We start from the raw sequence: 12,864 nt of genomic DNA on the forward strand, positions 1-12,864 counted from the left end.
CTAACTTGCTCGACTAAACATTGACGTCTCTCAATTCCGTCTTAATTTGCGTCTCTATCGCTACCCCATTTCTCTCTCTCTCTCTCTCTCTCTCTCTCTCTCTCTCTCTCTCTCTCTCTCTCTCTCTCTCTCTCTCTCATACCCTCTCCCCAAATTAGTATTTCACCAGCTTTCTGTACAGAGCCAAAGGATTTCCAGGACCAACGAATGCTCCTCTTCCAATGTGTTGAAGTTTGTGCCCCGCTCTTAGCGTGCCCTGCCCTGAGGGAGGGAGGGTCAGGGCAGCTCCTCTATGTTACACTTTCTATACACCTTTTACACTGTTACAACTCCATGTATCTTCCGCTGCGTACGGATCCTAGACACATTTGTTCTTTGGTATCTGTTTCTTTGTGGAAGTTATAGATTTGTTATATGATATATCACCTTAACGTGATTTCTCTGTGGATTGAAGTAGAAGCGTCAGAGGTAGTGGTACAGGACAGAGCCCGAGCGCATGGGTGAATTGTGTGAAACCTTAGTTAGGCTTCAGTGGAAGCCTCGGGACCCTTGTGGGTGTAGTAGCCTTCCAGGTTGCAATTCTTTTGAGCATGTCGTTATATAGTTGACTAGGGCACGCATGGGAACACTCAGTGCATAGGTTCGATCCCTTATGAAGGCTCTTGTTGATTTGTTAATATCTCATCTATCACCCCCTGACACAAGACATAATATGGACAGCTATCACCCCCTGACACAAGATACAGCAAGTGTCCTCTATGATGTGTCTAGCACCACGTGTCCACCTTAATGTGTCCTCCCACACGTCTCCGCCTCTCACGTGTCATCCCTCCCACGTGTCCTCTCCCACGTGTGTCCATCTTACGTGTCCTTCTCTCCTTGAGGCGCTGATAATGTACATCAAAGACAACCGGATCTTCAAGTAGAGGAGTTACCCTCGCTGTTGTCTTCAGTGGAGGCCCTCCTGAGACGCCCTCGGGCAAGACTCTCAAGATACGCCCTCTGGAGACATTCTCAAATGTCGCTGTCAAGGAACCCTCTCAGAATGCGCTCTCGGGGGACGCTCTCAGAATGCGCTCTCAGGGGAACGCTCTCAGTTGAATACTTCTGACAAAGCAAAATAACCCAAGGAAAAGTCGTACTATAAGACCATGCTAATCTAACCAAACCCAGTCTAACCTAATATAGCCTAATTTACTCTAGCCAAAACCTGACCTAACCTTATCTAACTTAACCTAACCTAACCTTTCGTGGGACGAAAGTATCTAACCTAACCTTTCTCAATTTGTCACTGTAAAAAAATCACCTTTTTCCCCTGACCAGAAACGTACGAAAACCGACTATAATGCGTCGAAACCGAACGTTGTCACCAACCGGAGAACGTGTTAATATTCCTAAGTTGTAACTTGATGCCCCGTCGCTGAGTTAATGCTTCGAGGAGCAGGGAGGCCTGACACTTATTGCCCTGGAGGTAACGCAACTAAGGAAGGTCTGGCTTCTGCCGCCTATGCTAATTACCAGAGTTGAATAATTAACGTTGGAAATCTAACATCCTGGCACTTGGCAGTGTTGTCGTTTGGCGTGTAAAGAGTCGAGATCATGTGGTTTGACGAGGGTATGCTAGTGTTGATGTGGTGTGGAGGTATACTCAGTGTGGTGGTATACTGAGTGTGGTGGTATACTCGGTGTTGCAGTATACTCACTTCCTGGTCTAATAAATGTTTGGCCAATGTTTGCAAAGCCTGTTTAAATCTGCCGCCATCTACCGTCACTTCCCACCAACAGACGCTAGTTATCATCGTACTCATATTTCAAATTCATTATTAATAATTTTATTTGCACTAATATTTTTCTCACTTTTATTCATGAATTTATTATGAACATGCAACCCAGTAATGGATCTTGACCAAGACTTTGAAGAACCCGATTACTGAGGTATGACTCTTGGGAGGCTCCGGGTGGTTCACAAATTGGGTCGAGAGAATACATGTTCACAAAATGGTGTGATTCGGAGGACCAAAACTTGGGAGGCTGCCGATGGTTCACAATATGGGTCGAGAGAATATATGTTCACAAAATGGTGTGATTCGGAGGACCAAAACTTGGGAGGCTGTGGATGGTTCACAATATGGATCAAGAGAACACAAGTTCACAAAATGGTGTGATTCGGAGGACCAAAACTTGGGAGGCTACCGATGGTTCACAATATGGGTCGAGAGAATACATGTTCACAAAATGGTGTGATTCGGAGGATCAAAACTTGGGAGGCTGCCGATGGTTCACAATATGGGTCAAGAGAATACATGTTCACAAAATGGTGTGATTCGGAGGACCAAAACTTGGGAGGCCCCGGGTGGTTCACAAATTGGGTCGAGAGAATTTATGTTCACAAAATGGTGTGATTCGGAGGACCAAAACTTGGGAGGCTGTGGATGGTTCACAATGTGGGTCAAGAGAATACAAGTTCACAAAGTGGTGTGATTCGGAAGACCAACGCTTGGGAGGCTTTGGTTCGTTCATAATGTGGGTTGAGAATATACATGTTCACAACACGGTGAGGTGCAGAGGACTGACACTTGGGAAGTATCAAAGATGAATTATCGTGAGGGTTCTCATTGACAACATATCGAGTTGCACTCGTATTATTTATGCCAATCCCGATCCAATTATCTGGGACACATTCCAAACAGCAATTACTGCTAAAAATTAGATGCACCTGGACCCAAGCGTCTGGCCTCCAACCTCAAACAGACAGACAGACATTTATATTTATAAATAAAGATATTAATAATTTAAGCACACTTCCAATTAACAACAAAAAGTAAATTCAAAATATTGTTATATAATATATAATTAACAAATCTCGTATTTATTGTGAATACTTAGCCTTGGCCGGAGCCGTGTTCGCAAGGTAACTGTATTTAAAGTGTACAGGTTCGATGCTGAAGTAACGAAACATTTAGAAACGTTTTGCCTTTGTTATCTTTTCGTTCAGTCTCATAATTTTTGTCAGTAGAGCTCCCGGCCTCAATGTTTTCCTCCCTTACTGGCAATGTTTTTATTACCAGTAGAGCGGACGGTGGAAGAGGAAGCTGAGAGCGAACTCGTTGTAACACGTAAGGCTGAAAGGAAGACGAAGTCACCCAGTATGCGAACCACACAGGAGAGTGAAAGATAGAAATTGACATCTTGAGGTTATCTTGAGATGATTTCGGGGCTTTAGTGTCCCCGCGGCCCGGTCCTCGACCAGGCCTCCACCCCCAGGAAGCAGCCCATGACAGCTGACTAACACCCAGGTACCTATTTTACTGCTAGGTAACAGGGGCATTCAGGGTGAAAGAAACTTTGACCATTTGTTTCTGCCTCGTGCAGGAATCGAACCCGCGCCACAGAATTACGAGTCCTGCGCGCTATCCACCAGGCTACGAGGCCCATAGTTGTAGTTGAAAGAGAGTTGTTACCACTAAGCTTTTCCTATGACAGTGTTTAGGTGTGCAGAGCAGAGATTGAGAAAGACATCTTACATCATGTGAGAGGTGTCGCCAAGAAGCAGAGGATGAGAGAGAGTAGACACCACACAGTAGCAGATGAGAGAGACAGTTGTTACCACACGCTAGAGGATGAGACAGTTGCAACCACACAGTGGAGAATGAGAGAGAGAGTTGCCACCACTCAGTATATGAGGAGTGAGAGTTGCCACCACACAGTATAGGTTGAGAGAGAGAGAGTTGCCACCACTCAGTATAGGATGAGACAGAGTTGCCACCACACAGTATATGAGGAGTGAGAGTTGCCACCACACAGTATAGGTTGAGAGAGAGAGAGTTGCCACCACTCAGTATAGGATGAGAGAGAGTTGCCACCACACAGTATATGAGGAGTGAGAGTTGCCACCACACAGAATAGGATGAGAGAGAGAGAGTTGCCACCACACAGTATAGGATAAGAGAGAGTTGCCACCACTCAGTATAGGAAGAGAGAGAGTTGCCACCATACAGTATATGATGAGAGAGAGTTACCACCACACAGAATAGGATGAGAGAGAGAGTTGCCACCACACAAAATAGGATGAGAGAGAGAGAGTTGCCACCACACAGTATAGGATGAGAGAGAGTTGCCACCACTCAGTATAGGAAGAGAGAGAGTTGCCACCATACAGTATATGATGAGAGAGAGTTGCCACTACACAGAATAGGATGAGAGAGAGTTGCCACCACACAGTATATGATGAGAGAGAGTTGCCACCACACAGTATAGAAAGAGAGAGAGAGAGTTGCCACCACACAGTATGGCAATAAGCCGACTTAGTGACAAGAGTATCAGTGAGTTTGACGCACAGTCTCTGCTAAACAGGAAGTCAGACAGTTTTAATTCAACAGAGAAAAAAGTTCCTGTTGGCCAGGATTGTCTTGGTAGAGATTCTTCAATACTTTCTAACAGGAAAAATTCTCACGTCACTGTTGACTGGATCAAAGAAACTGTTCTGCTTGCAGAATATATTTTTGGTTGTGCTTTCTCCACATTTCAAGAACTTCTTCGTTACTGCAAGAACAGTAGTCACGCGAAACTCAAGTTACAATGGTCTTGTTGCACTCATGCACGAAAGACTTTTAATCTTCTCGACGTATGAGTTCACACCATTGTTATTCTTCGTGCTGTTGTATGTTCACCGGGCTCTGTACTGCTCGTTCACCGGGCTCTGAACTGCTCGTTCACCGGGCTCTGTACTGCTCGTTCACCGGGCTCTGTACTGCTTGTTCACCAGGCTCTGAACTGCTCGTTCACCGGGCTCTGTACTGCTTGTTCACCGGGCTCTGTACTGCTTGTTCAACCAGGCTCTGAACTGCTTGTTCAACCATGCTCTGAACTGCTCGTTCAACCAGGCTCTGAACTGCTCGTTCACCGGGCTCTGTACTGCTTGTTCACCGGGCTCTGTACAGTTTGTTCAACCAGTCTCTGTACTGCTTGTTCAACCAGGCTTTGTACTGCTTGTTCAACCATGCTCTGAACTGCTCGTTCAACCAGGCTCTGAACTGCTTGTTCAACCAGGCTCTGTACTGCTTGTTCACCAGGCTCTGAACTGCTTGTTAAACCATGCTCTGAACTGCTTGTTCACCGGGCTCTGTACTGCTTGTTCAACCATGCTCTGAACTGCTTGTTCACCAGGCTCTGAACTGCTTGTTCAACCATGCTCTGAACTGCTCGTTCAACCAGGCTCTGTACTGCTTGTTCAAGCAGGCTCTGAACTGCTTGTTCAACCAGGCTTTGTACTGCTTGTTTAACCATGCTCTGAACTGCTTGTTCAACCAGGCTGTGAGCTACTTGTTCAACCAGGCTTTGTACTGCTTGTTCAACCATGCTCTGAACTGCTTGTTCAACCAGGCTCTCGGTACTGCTTGTTCAACCGTGCTCTGAACTGCTTGTTCAACCAGGCTCTGTACTGCTTGTTCAACCAGGCTCTGAACTGCTTGTTCAACCATGCTCTGAACTGCTCGTTCAACCAGGCTCTGAACTGCTTGTTCAACCAGGCTCTGAACTGCTCGTTCAACCAGGCTCTGTACTGCTTGTTCAAGCAGGCTCTGAACTGCTTGTTCAACCAGGCTTTGTACTGCTTGTTTAACCATGCTCTGAACTGCTTGTTCAACCAGGCTCTGAGCTACTTGTTCAACCAGGCTTTGTACTGCTTGTTCAACCATGCTCTGAACTGCTTGTTCAACCAGGCTCTCGGTACTGCTTGTTCAACCGTGCTCTGAACTGCTTGTTCAACCAGGCTCTGTACTGCTTGTTCAACCAGGCTCTGAACTGCTTGTTCAACCATGCTCTGAACTGCTCGTTCAACCAGGCTCTGAACTGCTTGTTCAACCAGGCTCTGAACTGCTTGTTCAACCATGCTCTGAACTACTTGTTCAACCAGGCTTTGTACTGCTTGTTCAACCAGGCTCTGAACTACTTGTTCAACCAGGCTTTGTACTGCTTGTTCACCGGGCTCTGTACTGCTTGTTCAACCAGGCTTTGAACTGCTTGTTCAACCAGGCTCTGTACTGCTTGTTCAGCCAGGTTCTGTACTGCTTGTTAAACCAGGCTCTGAACTGCTCCTTTAACCATGCTCTGAACTACTTGTTCAACCAGGCTTTGTACTGCTTGTTCAACCAGGCTCTGAACTACTTGTTCAACCAGGCTTTGTACTGCTTGTTCAACCAGGCTTTGTACTGCTTGTTCACCAGGCTCTGTACTGCTTGTTCAACCAGTCTCTGTAATGCTTGTTCACCGGGCTCTGTACTGCTTGTTCAACTAGGCTTTGAACTGCTTGTTCAACCAGGCTTTGTACTGCTTGTTCACCAGGCTCTGTACTGCTTGTTCAACCAGGCTCTGTACAGCTTGTTAAACCAGGCTCTGAACTGCTCGTTCAACCAGGCTCTGAACTGCTTGTTCACCAGGCTCTGTACTGTTTGTTCAACCAGGCTCTATACTGTTTGTTCAACCAGGCTCTGAACTGCTTGTTCACCAGGCTCTGTACTGCTTGTTCATCAGGCTCTGTACTGCTTGATCAACCAGGCTCTGAACTGCTTGTTCACCAGGCTCTGTACTGCTTGTTCACCAGGCTCTGTGTTGCTTGTTCAACCAGGCTCTGTACTGCTTGTTCAACCAGGCTCTGAACTGCTTGTTCAACCAGGCTCTGAACTGCTTGTTCACCAGGCTCTGTACTGCTTGTTCAACCAGGCTCTGTACTGCTTGTTCAACCAGGCTCTGAACTGCTTGTTCACCAGGCTCTGTACTGCTTGTTCACCAAGCTCTGTACTGCTTGTTCTCCGGGCTCTGTACTGCTTGTTCAACCAGGCTCTGTACTGCTTGTTCACCGGGCTCTGTACTGCTTGTTCAACCAGGCTCTGTACTGCTTGTTCAACCAGGCTCTGAACTGCTTGTTCACCAAGCTCTGTACTGCTTGTTCACCAAGCTCTGTACTGCTTGTTCAACCAGGCTCTGTACTGCTTGTTCAACCAGGCTCTGAACTGCTTGTTCACCAAGCTCTGTACTGCTTGTTCACCAGGCTCTGTACTGCTTGTTCAACCAGGCTCTGAACTGCTTGTTCACCAAGCTCTGTACTGCTTGTTCACCAAGTTCTGTACTGCTTGTTCAACCAGGCTCTGTACTGCTTGTTCAACCAGGCTCTGAACTGCTTGTTCACAAAGCTCTGTACTGCTTGTTCACCGGGCTCTGTACTGCTTGTTCACCGGGCTCTGTACTGCTTGTTCAACCAGGCTCTGAACTGCTTGCTCACCGGGCTCTGTACTGCTTGTTCAACCAGGCTCTGTACTGCTTGATCAACTAGGCTCTGTACTGCTTGTTCACCAGGCTCTGTACTGCTTGTTCAACCAGGCTCTGTACGGCTTGTTCAACCAGGCTCTGTACTACTTGTTCAACCAGGCTCTGTACGGTTTGTTCAACCAGGCTCTGTACTGCTTGTTCACCGGGCTCTGAACTGAGTGTTCACGGGGCTCTGTACAGCTTGTTCGCCAGGCTCTGTACAGCTTGTTCACCAGGCTCTGTACTGCTTGTTCACCAGGCTCTGTACTGCTTGTTCACCAGGCTCTGTACTGCTTGTTCACAGGGCTCTGTACTGCTTGTTCACGGGGCTCTGTACTGCTTGTTCACAGGGCTCTGTACTGCTTGTTCACCGTGCTTTGTACAACTTGTTCACAGGGCTCTGTACTGCTTGTTGACCAGGCTCTGTAGAACGTATTCACTGGGCTCTTTCGAGCCTGTTCATCCAGCTCTGTTGAGCCTGTTTATCAAACTCTGTAGTTCGTGTTCACCATGCTACGTAGAACTTGTTCACCCGCCTGGTAGCCAGCGCTCTCTGGGACATAATATATATTATGTATGACGCTCCCGGTCCACTTACATATAATATATATATTGCATTCTGTCATAATTTTCTGTGCTTCACTGAACAATAAATTTTTATGCTAAGCTGCTATAAGCTCTTGGGAGGACTGAACAGTATATCGCTGCACTGAGAGATGTTCACTCACGACACTAGAGCATTGTACCACCACACTGAGACATGCAACACTGAACACACTAGAGCAGTGTACCACCACACTGAGACATGCAACACTGACCACACTAGAGCAGTGTACCACCACACTGAGACATGCAACACTGACCACACTAGAGCAGTGTATCACCACACTGAGACATGCAACACTGACCACACTAGAGCATTGTACCACCACACTGAGACATGCAACACTGACCACACTAGAGCAGTGTATCAGCACACTGAGACATGAAACACTGACCATACTAGAGCAGTGTATCACCACACTGAGACATGCAACACTGACCACACTAGAGCAGTGTATCACCACACTGAGACATGCAACACTGACCACACTAGAGCAGTGTATCAGCACACTGAGACATGCAACACTGACCACACTAGAGCAGTGTACCACCACACTGAGACATGCAACACTGACCACACTAGAGCAGTGTATCACCACACTGAGACATGCAACACTGACCACACTAGAGCAGTGTACCACCACACTGAGACATGCAACACTGACCACACTAGAGCAGTGTATCAGCACACTGAGACATGCAACACTGACCACACTAGAGCAGTGAACCACCACACTGAGACATGCAACACTGAACACACTAGAGCAGTGTACCACCACACTGAGACATGCAACACTGACCACACTAGAGCAGTGTATCAGCACACTGAGACATGCAACACTGACCACACTAGAGCAGTGTACCACCACACTGAGACATGCAACACTGACCACACTAGAGCAGTGTATCACCACACTGAGACATGCAACACTGACCACACTAGAGCAGTGTACCACCACACTGAGACATGCAACACTGACCACACTAGAGCAGTGTATCAGCACACTGAGACATGCAACACTGACCACACTAGAGCAGTGAACCACCACACTGAGACATGCAACACTGAACACACTAGAGCAGTGTACCACCACACTGAGACATGCAACACTGACCACACTAGAGCAGTGTACCACCACACTGAGACATGCAACACTGACCACACTAGAGCAGTGTACCACCACACTGAGACATGCAACACTGACCACACTAGAGCAGTGTACCACCACACTGAGACATGAAACACTGACCACACTAGAGCAGTGTACCACCACACTGAGACATGCAACACTGACCACACTAGAGCAGTGTATCACCACACTGAGACATGTAACACTGACCACACTAGAGCAGTGTACCACCACACTGAGACATGCAACACTGACCACACTAGAGCAGTGTACCACCACACTGAGACATGCAACACTGACCACACTAGAGCAGTGTATCACCACACTGAGACATGCAACACTGACCACACTAGAGCAGTGTATCACCACACTGAGACATGCAACACTGACCACACTAGAGCAGTGTATCACCACACTGAGACATGCAACACTGACCACACTAGAGCAGTGTATCACCACACTGAGACATGCAACACTGACCACACTAGAGCAGTGTATCACCACACTGAGACATGCAACACTGACCACACTAGAGCAGTGTATCACCACACTGAGACATGCAACACTGACCACACTAGAGCAGTGTATCACCACACTGAGACATGCAACACTGACCACACTAGAGCAGTGTATCACCACACTGAGACATGCAACACTGACCACACTAGAGCAGTGTATCACCACACTGAGACATGCAACACTGACCACACTAGAGCAGTGTATCACCACACTGAGACATGAAACACTGACAATGTTTTCAAACTAATATTTTATCAGAAAAGTAATAGTCGGAAAATATAATGTTATGCAGGACGTTCAGAGTTTATAAGTTTGTTTACATTTAATAATAGATTAATAGTTAATATTTTTTTATTTAATAACAGATTAACAGTAAATAATTTCCATTTAATAATAGAAAACATGTAATAATTGTTTTTATATATATTTTTAGTTCCAGTAAGAGCAGAGAATTAGCTTCACTGAGTGAGTACTTGACTGTGAGCGTTGAAAAGGTATTTTGCGCCTGACTTTTGAATAATAAAGCAAGATAAGCAGTGGAGAGAGAGAGAGAGAGAGAGAGAGAGAGAGAGAGAGAGAGAGAGAGAGAGAGAGAGAGAGAGAGAGAGAGAGAGAGAGAGAGAGAGAGGAGAGAGAGAGAGAGAGAGAGAGAGAGAGAGAGAGAGAGAGAGAGAGAGAGAGAGAGAGAGAGAGAGAGAGAGAGAGAGAGAGAGAGAGAGAGAGAGAGAGAGAGAGAGAGAGAGAGAGAGAGAGAGAGAGAGAGAGAGAGAGAGAGAGATGGGAGAGAGAGAGAGAGAGAAAAACAGAGAGAGAGAGAGAGAGAGAGAGAGAGAGAGAGAGAGAGAGAGAGAGAGAGAGAGAGAGAGAGAGAGAGAGAGAGAGAGAGAGAGAGAGAGAGAGAGAAAACAGAGAGAGAGAGAGAGAGAGAGAGAGAGAGAGAGAGAGAGAGAGAGAGAGATGGGAGAGAGATGGGAGATGAAGAATGTAATATCACAGAGTTGAAAATGTCACACAGACAGGGCTGTTTGCCTGCAAGTAATTTTCTGAGACAATTTGTTGCGACATTTACCAAGATTGTGGACACGCCAGCCATCACCTTACTGAGCAGCCCAGACCTGCCATGTGGCAGATGTGTCATGCACCACCAAACCCGCCATGTGACAGGTGTGTCATGCCCCACCATGTGGCAGGTGATATAGACCATAATGATATAGGCACAAGAAGCATAGGAGAGAGAGAGAGAGAGAGGAGGAAAAGAAATGTTTCAAGATGGAACTACGACGAATTAGAAACATTAAGAGACCGAGCGGCCACGCTATGATCTCGGTGGTAGTGCTACCAAGATGATACCAGGCAATAAGGAGAGACACCAAACAAAGCCAGGGAGTAAGAGAGGCATTCCTTATAAAACGATATTGGAAGTTTGTAGGATTTAGATATATTAATGTAATTGGAAACACGGACTACATCACTGGGAAATCTGACAGCAAATGGGGAAAAAAAATGTGGGCTTGGTAATATACAACCACCAAGTAAACACCAGAAAACCCAGACAGGAATATGAGGAAATAAAGCATGCATATACGAACCATTAAAAGCTGAAAAAAGCATACAAAATGAGACGTAAATTACTAATCATGGGGGATTATGGGTATGGAATATTCATGGGGATATCTGAGGAGATTGATGGAGAATCGAGAACCCCCCTCCCCCCCCCCCTGTGGTGGGGAAGAAACGTGGGAAGTAAAATTAGTGGACGCTGTGGCGAGGAACTTCTAAACACAGCATGTAACAGATGAAACAATCTGATCACTGAAAATAATGAAAGTATAGAAAACATAGAGCAGGAAATACCAGTAGGACCCAGAGACCATTGTGTCACGGTCTGTGACTATATGGTAGAATTACAATCAACGGGCATAACTTAAGGGGTCAGGGAAAGAGAGCAGACTGCAGAAAAGGGAACTACGTGAGAGTAAGTGAGTACCATGGAAGTGTACACTGAGAGGTAGATCGTAGGAGATAGACTGTTTGCTGGACCTTTTCTGCTGTCCATACGCAACAAATGTAAAATCTTCAAGTGCTATATAGTCGTAGTTACTTAGGTAATAACATGCCTTACGCAAAGAAAGTCTACGGACATCAGTTGCCACATTTCATTACCTCGCGATTCTCGGACGTATACGCAACAATTGTTAAACAAATTTGAAGCACAACACCACTGATGGAAGTGTGTTTCAAACAGCCTTAAAGATGAAAATAAAGAAGGATACTTATATAACCTGAGAATTTACTTTACATGAGTGAAGAGCTAAAATTAAGAGTATTTTGAGGTATTTCAAGAACACATTGTGCTTTTGAATGACCGCCACGATGAAGTATGTTTGTGTAGCGCGAGACGACCTCATACAACTGTTAGTCAAGATATTGATTTTGTGAGGGATTTCGATGTATCGTGACATTACGGGATCTAATGACCAAACCACACATGAGAAGATGGACAAACCAAGACGTTTCGGTCCGTCTTGCACTATTATCAAGTCGTTAATGACCACCGAAACGTCGTCGTCTCATTATCTTCTGAGTTGTGGTTTGGTCATGATGACCGGATCTATAATGGCTGTTGGAGATAATATGGAACTTTGTAAAGTTGTGAGTTTAGTGAAGATACTTTATACTTTTTGCTGGGTGTTGAACTGATCAGAAGGTCAACATAAAGAGAAAACAGTAAGATTCTGTTGTCCAAAATAATTTATGATTGATACTAAAGTGTGGACTGACTCCCACGGGAGAGTATAATGTTTTATAGAGGGGTGATATAACACGTAGCTGCTCTGTTGGAGTGTGTTACACTACTAAGGTGGCCACTGATGTTGTAGCTTATTAACAGGTGTAAAATATCTGTTTGTGGTCATATGTAGGTACTTTATGATATAGTGGATGGGGTACCCGGCGCTGCCCGGGTACCCCACTGACCGGATATACACATCGTCCCAATCAAACCCCTTCCCATCCTTCACATCCTTTCACCCTCCTAGGATTTGTATGGTGGGAACAAGACCAGCAAGGTTTGCAATATATATATATATATATATATATATATATATATATATATATATATATATATATATATATATATATATATATATATATATATAATTCTGGATTGAATGAAAATATACTGACTTGGAGGTTGTAATGGAAGTCTGCAGTGCCGATCAATCAATAGAGGTGTGATGCTCCTGTCGATTACATTTGAGTCTTGTTGCATTACTTATGATTCTAGATTTCTCTACTCGAACACATG

At 45.5% G+C, this 12,864-nt stretch overlaps 1 protein-coding gene across 1 annotated transcript; it reads right to left on the reverse strand.

The window, feature by feature from the left end:
* Positions 1-5,318: 5,318 nt before the first annotated feature.
* On the reverse strand, positions 5,319-5,696 carry LOC138371568 (A-kinase anchor protein 5-like). The gene has a single exon (XM_069336451.1). It carries the CDS (start codon positions 5,694-5,696, stop codon positions 5,319-5,321), a length of 378 nt encoding a protein of 125 aa, XP_069192552.1.
* Between the last annotated feature and the right edge of the window lie 7,168 nt (positions 5,697-12,864).

This window comes from Procambarus clarkii, chromosome 36 (assembly GCF_040958095.1).
Source record: "Procambarus clarkii isolate CNS0578487 chromosome 36, FALCON_Pclarkii_2.0, whole genome shotgun sequence".
Classification (NCBI taxonomy): domain Eukaryota; kingdom Metazoa; phylum Arthropoda; class Malacostraca; order Decapoda; family Cambaridae; genus Procambarus; species Procambarus clarkii.